Genomic DNA, 14769 nt, shown 5'->3' with positions numbered 1-14769 from the left:
GGAGGTGGCAAAGGCCCAGCCTCTAGCTGTGCTTTGGCTAGGAAAAAAAAAAAGAGGTAGAGAGAGGAAGAGGGAGATGAGGGTGAGGTAGAGAAGGGGAGCGTGGCGATAAGGGGGAAAGAACAGAGAAGAGGGAAAAGTGGAAGAGCTGGGAGGTCAAGGAGAGCGGGGAGAGAGTAGAGATAGGCAGGAGGGGGCAGGAGGCCACATGCCAAGAGTTAGTTCATGATAATGGTTCAGGATCATGAGATATGCTGGCCTCCATACATTTGCTAAGGCAGCTCACAGATGTCAGTTCAGTGGCATACCAGGCACTGATCCAGAGTCATATCCCCAGTGAGAAAAATCTCTCTGTCTCTCTAACTAAATTCCCCTCTCTCACACAAAATCATTCAATTTGTACATCTACATTTTAGTCCCTTTCATCTGCCTATTGTCGTCCGAGGTGCTCATGTTATACAATAAACTCTCCCTCAATGCTTTTCTTCATTGATGCTTGTTATCGAATTAGAGTCGCTCTAAGGAGCAGGAGGAAGGACTCACTCTTGGTGCAGACACCAAACAGACAACGCCCTTCAACTGACATTTGTTTTCTCAATAACTTGGCTTAGGCGATTGGATGGGAATGGTAGATGTCACGCTCCCACACAGGCACACTCACGTGTACACACATAGCGTAAACAGAGTATTAACTAGGTTTAAGACAGTGACAACAAACTCAGCGTGTGGGTTTCCCCCAGAGGTTTATGAGCTAAATATCTCAGAGAGACTATTGTTTGCCTTAGGCTCCTGTTTACAACTGCACCTGACCTCATTGCCACATACATGTCACCGTAGCTGTTCAGGAATTTATATGTCAGTGTGCGTGTGTAGGGGCGGAACGTAAGACCTTTTACATTTTCAACCAATCTAATATTATAGAATAAAATCCGAGTTCAAAAAATAGAACTTCAGTCTTGCATCAAGTCAGAAATAAAATGTTCCATGTCAGGAAGCCAAACTGCAATAATCAATTCGCCCCGCCCAAAAAACACAGATGAATTTTAAAAGCTGAGGGCCTGAACACCTGATCCTATATATAACTATTTAGTAAGATGCTTGCTTTGGCTCTGCAGAAGTTCTACACTGATGAATATTATCCATGCTACCCACATACCTAGCCCTTTTCCACCGCAGCCACTGTTTATCCAGCCCAACAAGCACGCAAGCAGCCGTAATGACACTAATTGCCCAAGAGCCCACTTTCCCTTTGAGTGGCTGTGCAGTGCATTGTGTCTTGAGAGCCATCTGTGTTCTCGTCTTAAATCGATCTATCTGGGATATTCCGAAACTACAAGAGAACAGGAAAGGCACCACTCCCATTTATAAATAATGTGTATGGGGCTGCGGGGGATGTGGGCTTCTGTTTCTTTGTGTCTGTGAGCTGGGAGTTGGACCTCTCCAGTCCACAGGAGGTCTGGGAGGAGAGCAGCTCATGACATTTGACCCCAGTAGCTACTATCTATCTTCACAGGGTGGAGGTGAAGAAAACACTGACAGCATAAACTGATGTTTTGAGTTTTCCTGTGTTGAATGTTTTCAATCTTTCTTTTAACTCTTGGACATATTTGTTTTGTGTGGGTTGTTTTTGTTTCTTTCTTTTTTTGTCTTCAGCCATTTTTTATTATTCATACGCCACCACATTGCTTTAAATATATAGTGTCATTAAATAGAGAGTTTTAAATGGCACATGTGTTCACCTGATAGCCAAGGGAAGGTAACTAAATTTAAGTGTATGTCAAACAGGCCAAGATATTTTTAGTTATTTTACAGCGAATTAGCTTTATAAAACATTGGCCCGCAGGCTTTTTCATGTGATTTATGCTGCTGATTATCTGCACAGACAATTATGGACTCTGGCAATAGAAACTAAGTCTTTTTAAAGGATCAGATGAGTAAAATAAAGACAGAAATTGCATTAGCTAAAAATCACTTTCATTATTTAATAAGACTATGTTCCTTATTGGTCCATTAAATCATTTTGTCTAACAGAAGGCAACAGTCCAAAGCCCAAAAATATTTATTCTACTAAATATTAGACTGTAAGACTAGAAATAATATCAAGTCTTTTATTTATTCATTAATAATCTCTTGACTTGAAAAAATATTTGGCTGTAAAAATAGTGCTGTGTCAACTTGTATTAAATGAAAGTTAAGGAATTGTTCCACATTTTAGGAAATACTCCCATTTGCTCTCCCATCTATATTTGGTTGAGATGATTGATGCCATTCTCATCCCATTTGTGTTAAATATGCAGCCGGATCCACGAGGCAAGTAGCATAACTTAGCATAAAGACCAGAGGCGCTTTCCAAAGTTGACCCTGAATCTCATTTGTTCACAAAGAAAGATATCAATGACATATTTTTTTTGGCAGGAAGTGATGAGCTGTTACTATGTCTTGAAAAGCAGAGGTGAAATTGTGATCTGATTACCTTCTGGCATAGGCAAAGAATGCACAGGCATTAGTGGTTTTTACATCAAACACTCACAAAGAAAGGTCTGCCCCAAAATGTTGAAACATTTGCTAAAAGTGAATCAGATAATAAACCTGATTGTAGTCGCTGATGACGAAAAAGCACTCACGGGCAATTTAGAGTCACCAATTAACCTAAACATGATGTCTTTAGACTGTGGGAGGAAACCCACTGAGGCACGGGGAGAACGTTCAAACTCTGTACAGAAAGGCCCCAGGCCTGGGAACCAAACCTGCGACCTTCTTGTTGTTGAGCAACATCCTTACCATTATACCGCCATGATGCTGAATTTAATAGTAGCAAAGTCAATCAATTTTGTATGAGCCCCATTATGGTTTAGCTGTATAAATCAGGTCAGGTCCATTTCCGCCCCTCTGAAAGACTTATAGCCTGGAGTTATTTCGAGTAAAGTTTCATTGACTATTCAGATATATCCAGACTCATTTGCTTCTATAGCTTGATAGGTAAAGAAATATATATATTTATGGCCAGTCATGAACAAACAGCTGACTTTTGACCCCCCCAAACATAATGCAACACACTGTCCTGGGATCTGCGTTAAACTCCAAAAACAAAACACAATGCTATGAGTGAATTATACTGTGCGGCATCATTCACTGATGTGTTTTCCAAAAAGGTGAAATCAAAGAGGCAGGATTACCTTTGAATTGTCCTCTCTGTGATTTCAAAATTGCCGAGAGATGAGGGAAATGCTGTACCTCTTCATGCTGGAGGTTAATGTGTGTCTGTGCTCACTTGTCAGATGTAATTGAAGGGAACAGCTTATGAAAATGAGGTGGCAGGGATGAGGTCTTTAATTAGATCAAGATCATGGACAGAAATGAATTAGAAACACCATACTCGTTACCCAGTGCAAAACTGGAGCAGCACAGCAGCAAATAGATGAAGGGAAACTTTAATGTCTCAGATTGGTTACCATGTGAATCGGATTTTTAAGGGCCTGGTGCTCCATTTTGTTGTGCCACAGTTGATCAAACCGGACACTATGAGGTTAAATATAGGCTACGCCATTTATCACAATGTTGCTATATCTGATGTTATAAATTCATTTAGTTCATTACTAGTGCATTGACCTGTGCATATTAAAACGCAAGTCAGTCTGGATAAATGCGCCACAGAACTCGTCTGCCATCTGGTGGTGAGATAGAAGGAGAAGACTGTGAGAAGAATAAATGAAGAGGTCTAGAAGATAGATAGATAGATTTTTTTATTGTCATTACACATTCCTGTGCAACTAAATTCTGTTTTCACAGCAGGATAAAAACAAGATTAAGTGTGAAGTATAAATAAATAAAACCTAAATTAAAGGATTTCGAAAAGGTGCTTGGCGACAGATTATCAGGACAAAAATCTGGATATTTTGAGATTATATGTCAAAACCGCTAATGTCACTTTCGCTGACAGAAGCAAAATAATAATGATGAATGATGTGCAAAAGTGATGATAATTCACAATGTTTCCACCAGCGGACTTATAAAAGTGATTAACTGATAACGTTTCAATAAGGCTGGTCTTTTTTTGTGTGTGTTAAATTTTCTGGTGTGACAAAAAAAAATAAAAAATTAGTTGCGCTGACCTTCAAGAGCTTCATCCAACTCACCGCTGCGACGTGACGTAATGACGTCAGTCCATCCCCGAGTTCAGACTGACAGGTAGGCTCGGCCTGCAGCCGACACCCCCTGGTTGGTGGATCCTGTCGGGGACGGTCGTCTGACGTGCCTTAGAAGTTTAGAGCAGGGCTAACGATATATAAAAAAAAAGAAGAAGAACAGGAAGGGAAAAATGTACCAAGAGGAGGAAGCATTTCGAGGAGGTGCTCTCCCACGTGCAGCTTCTGCGACAACAACGCGGAGGCCGATGCTTCGGAAAGAAAACACCCTGAAGTTTGAGAAAAAAGCATCAGCACGCCGGGGGACATCACTTTCTCTGCAGCCTTGAAGTGAGTTTATATCTGCTGTGTTAAAGATAGAAGGAATAGTTTTGTATTGAGATTTTTTTTTTATTAAAACCGGCGGGGGGGGGGGATAAAAAAAAACTACATAGTTTTGTGCTTTGGATATTTTCTAGCTAACTAGACGACAGCTGTTAACGACTCTAGGTGTCCCTTTAAAATAATAATAATAAAAACAAATGTGCACAACATTAGTAAGTGAATAAAGGAAAACTTTCCCGCCGTTCCGGTTTAACGGGGTTGTGTTGTGTTGTGTACCGAAGAGGAAAATCCGTTTTCGCGCGCTCCTTTCCCGTCCACTTCCCGCCATCACGACTAGATCGACCGGAGATTTGAATGTGGAGACTAAAAACGGCGGGACCCCAGCAGCCAGGTTAAAGTAAAGGCAACAGTCCGACCAGAGCCAGAAGTGAATAAATGTGTTGCTCCACCACAAAGCTGCAAATCCAGTCCAGTTAAATGATACTGATGTGTGATCACGCCATTAAGGCATTTCTCCATAAAGAGTTGGGTCTAACCCAACTCTTTATGAAGTCCAAGCGCAGGAGTTTGTTTGTTTGTTTGTAACCAGCTCCTAAATTTAATGCATGCAGATTAAAGTGGCATTGGTGTAAATGGAGAACATAGTGACTCCTTTAAAATTCCCTGTGTTAGTGTCAGTACTCCTGTAAGCCAATCCAGATGTTGATTCCATCTCATTTTCCCTGTTGAATGCCACGTGGGCTCATAAATGTGATGCATCAGTTCTTTGGCACCATGTGTTATGGAGAAGAACAAGATGCCATTAAAGGAATGGCTTTGCAGGTTACTCACTGTCATTTTGTTTTGTCGTGTGTGTGTGTGTGTGTGTGTGTGTGTGTGTGTGTGTGTGTGTGTGTGTGTGTATTTAGTCTTTACATGCTGCTATGAGGTACATACTTGTTACGGGTGGTGTCATATCTGGCATTGGCAAGGGCATCATTGCCAGCAGCGTAGGAACCATCCTCAAGTCCTGTGGCCTTCGTGTCACTGCCATCAAAATCGATCCCTATATCAACATTGACGCTGGCACTTTCTCACCTTATGAACACGGTGGGTAATTGATAAATAATAAATTAAACAGTCATAGTCACTGTATCTTGTCTTTGATGGTATAGTTTGCTGGGGAATCAGTTGTTTCCATAGATTTGTCAGTGAATCTCTTTCAGATTTGGGTTTTTTCAGTGACGCTCACTTGATAAGTATTTCTGATGTCCCTGTTGTGCAGGTGAAGTATTTGTTCTTGACGATGGTGGGGAGGTGGATCTGGACTTGGGGAACTATGAGCGTTTCCTGGATATCCGTCTTACCAAAGACAACAATTTAACTACTGGAAAGATCTACCAGTCTGTAATCAACAAGGAGAGGAGGGGAGACTACCTGGGCAAGACTGTACAAGGTTAGATTTGACTGAATTCAGGTTGGTGGTGGTGCTTCTGTGTCATTTTCACTGTATACATATTAGGAGTCCAATGGGGAGTGTAAATTTGCAATATGTTTTGGTTGTATTTACTGGTTTCTTGTTTTCTCAGTGGTACCCCACATCACAGATGCCATTCAGGAATGGGTAATGAAGCAGGCCAAAGTTTCAGTGGATGATGATGGTGCGGAGCCTCAAGTCTGTGTGATAGAGGTAAGTTGTTCAGGAGAGGAAAGATGAATCTGCTCTGCAGTCTTTATCAGGGCTCAAATGTCATGTTATAACAATTGCTGGGAGGTTTTCACAATTTTGTAATACTGTATGTAATTACTAGCCCTAATTTTTACTAGTCTGTTCAAATTGAAACGAGAGGAGATTTTTAATCCAAAATGAAATCAAGCGTGAGCAAGAGGAAATATTGGCTCATTTTGCCAGCAGCTGGAGAAACTGCTGAAGCTAGTTAAAAGGAAGTTCCAATAAAACAGAAAAACTTACTGAAAACTGTATGGTAACAGTTTTTAGTTTATTGTGCTATATAGTACTGTACTGTTACTGTATAGTAATTGAAAACAATTTGTTGAGTCTATAAAAACATCCTCTTGTGTAAGCCCAGCTGTCCAGCGATAATTAAGAGTGGGATTGTGTTTTTTATTTATTTTTATTATTATTGATTAATTAATTACCCTGCCTAGAGCTGTTTCTTTTTTTTTTTTTAAATGCAGCATGCATCAAAAGCAGGTCTGACAGTATCATGGGTGTGGTGCAGCTTATGAAATTCTATAATACTATACTATAATATGTTTTGTGTTCACAGCTGGGAGGCACAGTGGGGGACATTGAAAGCATGCCCTTCATTGAGGCCTTCAGACAGTTCCAGTTCAAGGTGAAGAGGGAGAATTTCTGCAACATCCATGTCAGCTTGATACCAATGGTAAGGAGCACAGATGAAGACATATGTTATATAATCATCACCCTATAATATAAAAAGCAGGTTATTTGCAGGATGCAGGACCAGGATCACCAATGTCATGAGATTAATTTGCTTGTGTGTCATCAGCCCAACACAACAGGAGAGCAAAAAACCAAACCAACCCAAAATAGTGTCCGCGAGCTCAGAGGGTTGGGCTTGTCGCCGGATTTGGTGAGTCTGATTTACAACTTTTTTTTGTAGCGGACTTTGCACCCCAGACATAAACTTACAACCCTAGCTTTCCCTCTATGTCTCAATAAATCAGTAAATTTCAGCTGAAAAACAACCAAATAAATGATGATTATATTTGCATAAGAAACCTTAAAACTGTGCTTCATTCCTGCTCTATAATGTAATAAAGTATACTTTAAATTTTGCCAGATTATGTGCCGCTGTGCAACAGCCCTCGAGACAGCTGTCAAGGAGAAGATCTCCATGTTTTGTCATGTGGAGCCCACACAGGTGAAGTACTGTGACTTTTCTGCCGTAAGGCAAATTTGAAATGTATGTTTATGGCTTACCGCCATCATTACTTATGTATGTGCTGCTCGTCTTACCAGTAACACTACATTACATTATATGAATAGGAGCTGCTTAAGTAAGGACAATAAAAAGCAACTGTATTTGTTAATGTGAATTGTGGTTGAATAATATCTCAGTGAATAATTTTATGATGTGTGACTTGGTTTATTTTCTGCTGAAGTGTAAGAGCAATGAGGTTGGATTAAAATAGTGAAAAAAAAAGGCATTTTAACAAGTTAAAATGAGTATAAACAAGAGTAGTGCATGATGTACACTAGTAAACTGACAAATACAAAAAAGCAATTTAATGATGTGTTGGCAGTGTGCTGGAGCTTGTTTTGCCAAATAATGCAATATGTTGACATTGCTCAGGCTTCTGTCTGTTAAAACCGAAATAACATGTTTGTGTCTCTTTGCAGGTGGTCTGTGTCCACGATGTTTCTTCAGTATATAAAGTCCCTCTCATACTGGAGAACCAGGGTGTTGTGAACTACTTCTGTCAGCGGCTGAACCTGCCTGTCGATATGAGGCACAGAAAAATGCACACAAAGTGGAAGGAGATGGCTGATAGGTGAGGAAGCCTGTCTAAGTTACTGAAATTTTTTTTTTTCTCTCCAGGTTTTGTGTCTTTCTCTTGGGAAAGTGGGGATATTATTTACTTTTTCAGCCACAGAACAGTCAGTTTTACCAGAGGCAGCTTGTCAGATATTGTCATATAAAAATGTTGACTTATGATTATATAATATGTTCCTCAGCACCCTGGAAGTTGAAAGTACAATCCACTGAGCATTAAATTGTTCTTTTAGTAGCTGTTATGATTATGATATGATGATGCATTATGTGAATCGTCTTTCTCTCCGTTTAGAGCCGACCGCTTCCTGGAGCACGTTTCAATCGCCTTGGTTGGGAAGTACACCAAGCTATCTGACTCCTACACATCCGTTATTAAGGCCCTTCAGCACTCAGCCCTTGCTATTAATCACAAACTGGAGGTCAAGGTATGCAAATATTTTATGCTTTCTGTGCTCTGTATATTCTCAATACAGCGACAGTGGTTGGCAATGAATTGACTTTATTGATTAGTTCAAAATTGTAGTTTTGATTTGTTTTTAATGACAATAGGTTTGTCTTTAACTTCCACTGCTAATGTTTCCCTTGGGTTCCCGTAGTTCTCAGTGGGTTAGGGCTGTCATTACCCACTCTGAGTTGTTGCATAACGCAACTCTATTTAGCCAAAAACTGCACCCGACTCAACTGCAATTTGCTAGCAAACCCGAAATAAGAACTTTTAACCCCAAGGGCAAATTTAGTTACATTTCCAGAGGGCGATAATCCAAACAAAATAAAAGCAAACCATATTTTGAAATGTTTCTTTATCATTTGTAGTTGCTTTTGAAGATGGAAAAAAAAACTACTAAAAATGTATACCGGGTGTGGTGTGAAATAATCTGCGAATTTATTTTTAAGCCATATCATTGGGCCCAAATGGTAACACTGTTTTGTAGCTCATGTTCTGACAGAACAAAACTGGAATAATGCCATACAGCTTTTTAGTCTCTTGGCCATGATTTTGACTGATGTCCTTCCAAATGCTGTGTTTGTTGTTTTACAGTACATCGACTCTGCAGACCTGGAGCCAGCCACTCTCAAAGATGAGCCAGTGAAATATCATGAAGCCTGGCAAAAGCTCTGCAGTTCTAAGTGAGTAGATAAACCAATGCCTGTGGGCTTTGATGATAGCTAACAATATTGTTTTACACTGTGGTGATCCAGTACTGATCCTACATCACATGATGGCAGCAGAGTGCCGTGACGTCCAATGGTTTTCACATCTCAAAGCAATGACCTGATGACTGCATTTTTTTAAAAATTAATATTATTATTTTTTATTTTTATTTATTTCTTTTTTTTGTGTGTGGAAATGCACAATGATCTTTTAGTTTTTGACAGGGAAGTAACGTGGGAGTGTTAGTAGCCAGATTGTAATCAAAGAAAGGGTAGCAGGTTATAATTCACTTGGTTTTAGCAATAGTTTTCAAAGGTGGGAGCGAGTCAGTATGTATTTCTCCGAACTGATTTTGAGCGATTATTTATCACCATAGAGTAATATCAATACTAGTCTACCATTTATGAGATGACCAGAGAATATTTGTGACATCTATAGCTGTTTTATAAAAAAAAAAAAAAAGGGGTTGAATTTTTTTTTTAATGCTATTATGCATCTGCCAGTTCATGTTGTGTCTCCTATCATTACCATCAGATAAACGTCTGTTTTAAGTCATTTTAGACTGTCCTCAGTCTTTACAGTGCTTTATACACTCACCAAGTGCCTAATCAGGAATGCCACACTAATACAAGTTCAGGCTTGCTTTTGCTCTGACTACAAGTTAATTTTTATGTGGAGTAGATTCCTCAAATGTTGGAAACATTCCTCTTTATATTGCAGTTCTGCTCCATGTTGACATGATTGTATAAAATGATTTCTGCTGAATTAACAGCTGCACACTTATGTCACAAATGTCATGTCCAACAAAATGCATAAGATGTTCAACTGAATTCCAATCTGGAGACTGGGGAGGCCAAGTTCACTGAACCTATTGTCATGCTTTGTAAAATGGGGCGTTAAAATATTGGAAGAAGCCACTGTGACATTAAAACCATGATTGACTGGTATTCATGGGCAGAAAGTCAACCATTGCCGTTACCCCCCCCACCAGCAGCAGCCGCAGCTTGGGCTGATGGCATCAGACTGGATGGGTCCATGGATCCATGTTGTTAATGCCAAATTCTGATCCTACCATCTGCCACTTAAGCAAAGATCCAGATTTATGAGATCAGGCTTCATCTTTCTAGTCCTCAACTGTCCATCAGTTTTGGTGAGTGTGTGCCCACTGCAGCCTCATTTCTGTTCTTGGCTGACAGGACTGGAACCTGACGTGGTTGCCTGTTGTTTTGCCTCAAGGATCAACGTGTTGTGCATTCGGAGGAGTCTCAGCTCCACCAGAGTTGGAGTGGTTGTCTGAGTAACTGTAGCCTTCCTTTCATCTTGAACCAGAACTAGTTTCCACTGGCCTCTCGCATCAACAAGGTGTCTCCATCTGCTGGAAATGTCACTCACTGAATGTGTTGTTTTTCCCACCACTCTTGAGTAAAAACTACAGGATCTGTTGGGTGTGAAAATCCCAGGCATTCAGCAGCTTCAGAATCACACAAACAAGCCTGCCCAGCATCAAGATTTACATTTAGGTTTTAATCCTCATTCTGAAATGTTTTAATTGATGCTACTGACCGAGATCTTGTTGGTTTTATTAATTGTTCTGCAGCCATAGGATTGGATGACTTCATGAATAAGCAGGTGTAGAAGTTTTCTCAGCAAAGTTCTGGGGGAAGGTGCCATCTAATTTTTGGAAAAGCATAACTTGGATTAATTTTTAAGCTGTTGGTCTTTTCTTCTCCCCCACAGTGGTGTGTTGGTACCAGGAGGTTTTGGTGTGAGAGGGACAGAGGGAAAGATACTGGCTATTAACTGGGCAAGGAGACAGGGCAAGCCCTTCCTGGGTAAGAGAGAAACTTCTTAATCTCATAAATTATGCCTTTCTAATAGGGAAGGCATAATCACATTAATATTTCATACGTTTTATACATTAAACAGATGAAGACAAGACATACTGCATGTTATTCCTTTTTATGTGTCAACCAATGAAGAGCTTTCATTGTTTCATTGCTGTGCCAAAGTAACAGCTAAAGTGGTTTAAAAAGGTATTTGCTGCTTTTGAAGTGTCATGTTTTACTGTTCACAATGTCATGGTGGATATGTTTAATTTATGACAAACACAAAAAAGTAAAAACACACCTGAGATCATTTATTTATGGTACATGGAATTTATGGAAGGAGAATTACAATGAAGATGTGTTAGTGTTTGATAAGTACATCGTAATCAATAAAGTTTGGCAGGACCTGAATTTGGCAAGAACAAATAGAAGGTGAAAAAACGCTGTGTTCAGGTAGATGATGATGTTACAGATCCACTCTATGCATAGACTTCAAGGTAGTATTATTTCCCAAAAGTGACCCTGCAAAATAGTACTTAAACGGTCAATTAGCTGCTCTGTGCAGGTTTCTATGTAATTTAGATCCATTTGTAGAGGTTTGTTTTCTGACATCAACTCATCTTGCTTGTTCAGAAAAAAAAAACATAGTTGTATTCACTTAAAGCTTTGAGAAGTTGTGAAATAATAAAAAATATCCAACAAGATCACTAATGTTTAGAGGCACAGTAGAATAACATGCATAGTAACGTTAGCCATGAAAGTGGTTTGCACAGTGGGGATCATACCCGGGCTTTCTTTCTTTATGATTCCTTACAATAGCATCATTATGCAAGAACCTTGCTGGTCTTTTTGCAGGGGTATGTTTGGGCATGCAGCTGGCAGTGTGCGAGTTTGCCCGCAATGTTCTGGGGTGGGAAGGTGAGTAATTGCACAGTTCAGCTGGACAGTTTCCTCCTATGATTTCTAATTTAATGTTCAAAGAACCTCAGTCGTACTGCATAGCTGATTTGAGCTCAGATCAGTTTTGCTCATCTGTTTCAGATGCGAGCTCCACAGAATTTTATCCTAAATCCAAACACCCAGTGGTAGGTCCTATTTTTGTTTTGGGATGCTTTTATCACATAATGTTTTATAAGATATCCGCAATTTATTTTTTTTTTTAAACCTCCTGTTTTGATCTTGGCAGGTGATTGACATGCCAGAGCATAACCCAGGACAGATGGGTGGGACTATGAGGTTGGGGAAGAGGCGGACCATTTTCAAAACTGACGACAGTGTCATGAGTGTGTATTCGTCTGAAATAATTGGTGCACAATTAACCCTATACATGTTGCCGCTATTGTGTCTCTGACTGCCGTTTCATTTTTGCAGAAAAACTGTATGGTGGATTTGAGTATATTGAAGAAAGGCACAGACACAGATTTGAGGTAGAAGCAAAAATACAATCTCACAGCCTTTTTATAATATTAATGTTATTTTTTTCAGAATAAATGCATACTACCTTCTTTAGTCAAGGACATCATGAGGCTCCCACTGATGAAGTCATGCTGTGATTTTAGGTGAATCCTGAGCTGAAGCACCACTTTGAAGCTAAGGGTCTGAAGTTTGTTGGTCAGGATGAGGAGGGAGAGAGAATGGAGATAATTGAATTGGAAGGTAAGTAGAATGTGTTAGAGATAAACAGCATGTACGTGCTGCTGATAATAAATACATCATGCTTTCTCTCAGCCATGCTTTTAGCAAATTGTCCTTTGTATAAGTATTTTATGTGATAAGTCACAGGATTACAAGACCTAAGTAAGTTGAGATCTCCTGTGTTCTTTGTTTCAGGTCACACTTACTTTGTTGGAGTGCAGTATCATCCCGAGTTTACCTCTAGACCCATCAAACCATCGCCTCCGTATTTTGGTCTACTGCTGGCTGCTGTAGGAAAACTCCAGAGCTACCTGGCCAAGGGCTGTCACCTTTCTCCACGGTAAGTTCCAAAACAGCACTGTGTTGTTTTCCAAAAGTTGTTTTGGTGGAACTTAATGTTTCTGAATTATAAAACTCCTAGATTGAGAAGGTGCAGCAATTGATTTTTATTTATTTTTTTTTTTTTTTTGGTTCTCTATCCTATTTTATTGTCCTATTTCAAAATCTGTTATTATTTGAATTTCCCAAGCACCACTTAATTTATACTCAAATATAGTTGATTTGTAAACATGAGCTTTAATGTTTTAATGTTGTTGTATCGTGAGTATTTTAATAGTCATTAGTGTCATCACCTGCACTTTTGTGTTATTTCTGCATATTTGTATCAAAAGTCCTGTGGGTGTTGCAGCCTGCAGAAACACTGTCACCTTGCTGTGGAGAGAATCCCTTTGAGACGTTACTGCTGTAATACTTATTTTATGTTCTTGCCTTTCATTGCAGGGACACCTACAGTGACTGCAGTGACAGCAGCTCTCCTGAAACGGATATCTTGGAGCTGAACTTTCCCTCTTTATAGGTGTACAGAAAAACAAAACTTGCGCAGTTAAATGCAAAGCCCTGAAGAAAATATCTCATCAGTTCTTAATTGACATTGCACTCCAAAAATATCTTAAACTGGTTTTACACTCCGGTGCAATATGTTATTAATATTATTTTACCTTAAATGTGTAACTCCTTCAGCAAGTAACATATTGCCACTATGTGCTTGTAGTTTTGAGTTGCTGCAAGCAACAAAAACAAATATAAAATATTTATGGGGGAGCTGCAAAAAATGTATGCAGATATTATGGAAAACCTTTCGAGAAAATTTACTGCGTGTATGTGTGGGTCAATGCGAAAAACCATATATATTATGGTTGGTTTATATTATGAATGTGTTTGTGCAAAAATATTTGGTAAATAATGGGAAATTATATTTCACCATTTAACATAGAAAGGTAAGTAACAAAGGGCTGAGGTGAGTTGGCGTCCGTGCAATCAGGTTTTTGTTGGGAAAGCCATCTTGCATATCAAACCACTTATGTTTGAAAATACTGATATGAAACAATGACTCCATTCCATATTATGTATTGATGTATTTTTATGGTTCTGTCTGAGAGAACGTAGCACTCACTCAGGGTTATTTTACACAAGTGTGTTAACTGCATGTCTGGTTTCAAATAATTCACGTTTGACTTTTGTGGCTGTGCAGGTATATGGGATTTTTACAGTTATTAAGTGAATTGGTTTTACTATTAGTCAATGTCACATAGATGCTGTGACGCTCTAATTTTTTTAATCCTTGACTCAACATGTTGACTTTTTTGTTTGTGACCTTTTTAAGTTACTGTCATCAGCACAAACTGTTTCGGACTTCGTTGCCTTTTGCTGTCATATGAGGTACCACCTTCTCTAATAGGGCAGTCACCTGACGATGGGGCTGACTTCCAATGACCAATGACCAATGACCCTTGAGACAACAGCATGAACTGGAATAGCAAGCTTGGCATTTAAAACTGATGCCATGAAGATTAAAACAAAGACCTAAATTTGATCTTGAAGCGTCACGTTTAACCAGCTGTAGATGGTAAGCATCAAGCATCCCTAGTCACATTGTTGCATGGAGTTATGATGAAATTGGGCCTGGATTATTAAATTATTCCTGCATAATGCATTGGTGCATCTGTCAATAACCCAAATGTATGAAAAGCAAAGCATATTTTTATATTTATGGTGTTCAGATGCATGCTTTTCAGTATGTGCATTTATTCTGAATAAATACAGTTTTATTTCTCATGACACTCTGGCCTTTATTCCAGTTGAGCTGTGACCGCCATGGCAAGTTT

At 39.4% G+C, this 14769-nt stretch overlaps 1 protein-coding gene across 2 annotated transcripts; it reads left to right on the top strand.

Moving 5' to 3' along the window:
• Positions 1-4320: 4320 nt before the first annotated feature.
• Positions 4321-14722, top strand: LOC115044859 (CTP synthase 1-like). 2 transcript variants are annotated; one of them, XM_029504153.1, is made up of 18 exons: positions 4321-4475; positions 5378-5558; positions 5734-5904; positions 6038-6138; positions 6740-6856; positions 6983-7066; positions 7277-7357; positions 7837-7988; positions 8283-8415; positions 9030-9118; positions 10881-10975; positions 11825-11887; positions 12011-12054; positions 12156-12252; positions 12341-12396; positions 12529-12625; positions 12800-12944; positions 13385-14722. In XM_029504153.1, exons 2-18 carry the CDS (start codon positions 5393-5395, stop codon positions 13458-13460), a joined length of 1767 nt encoding a protein of 588 aa, XP_029360013.1. In that variant the 5' UTR covers positions 4321-4475; positions 5378-5392; the 3' UTR covers positions 13461-14722. The 2 variants fall into 2 exon arrangements, with proteins under 2 accessions (XP_029360013.1, XP_029360014.1); XM_029504154.1 differs by lacking the exon at positions 5378-5558 and having other exon boundaries at positions 4331-4475.
• The last annotated feature ends 47 nt before the right edge of the window (positions 14723-14769 follow it).

Source organism: Echeneis naucrates, chromosome 6 (genome assembly GCF_900963305.1).
Source record: "Echeneis naucrates chromosome 6, fEcheNa1.1, whole genome shotgun sequence".
Taxonomy (NCBI): domain Eukaryota; kingdom Metazoa; phylum Chordata; class Actinopteri; order Carangiformes; family Echeneidae; genus Echeneis; species Echeneis naucrates.
The sequence above is the reverse complement of the archived record's forward strand: the minus strand, read 5'-3'. Positions and strand labels throughout refer to the sequence as shown.

Coding starts and splice junctions, on each gene's coding strand:
- LOC115044859 (XM_029504153.1), top strand. CDS start 5,393: ATGAGGTACATACTTGTTACGGGTGGTGTCATATCTGGCATTGGCAAG. Junction 5,905..6,037: donor CCTGGGCAAGACTGTACAAG/GTTAGATTTGAC, acceptor TTGTTTTCTCAG/TGGTACCCCACATCACAGAT. Junction 7,358..7,836: donor GTCATGTGGAGCCCACACAG/GTGAAGTACTGT, acceptor GTCTCTTTGCAG/GTGGTCTGTGTCCACGATGT.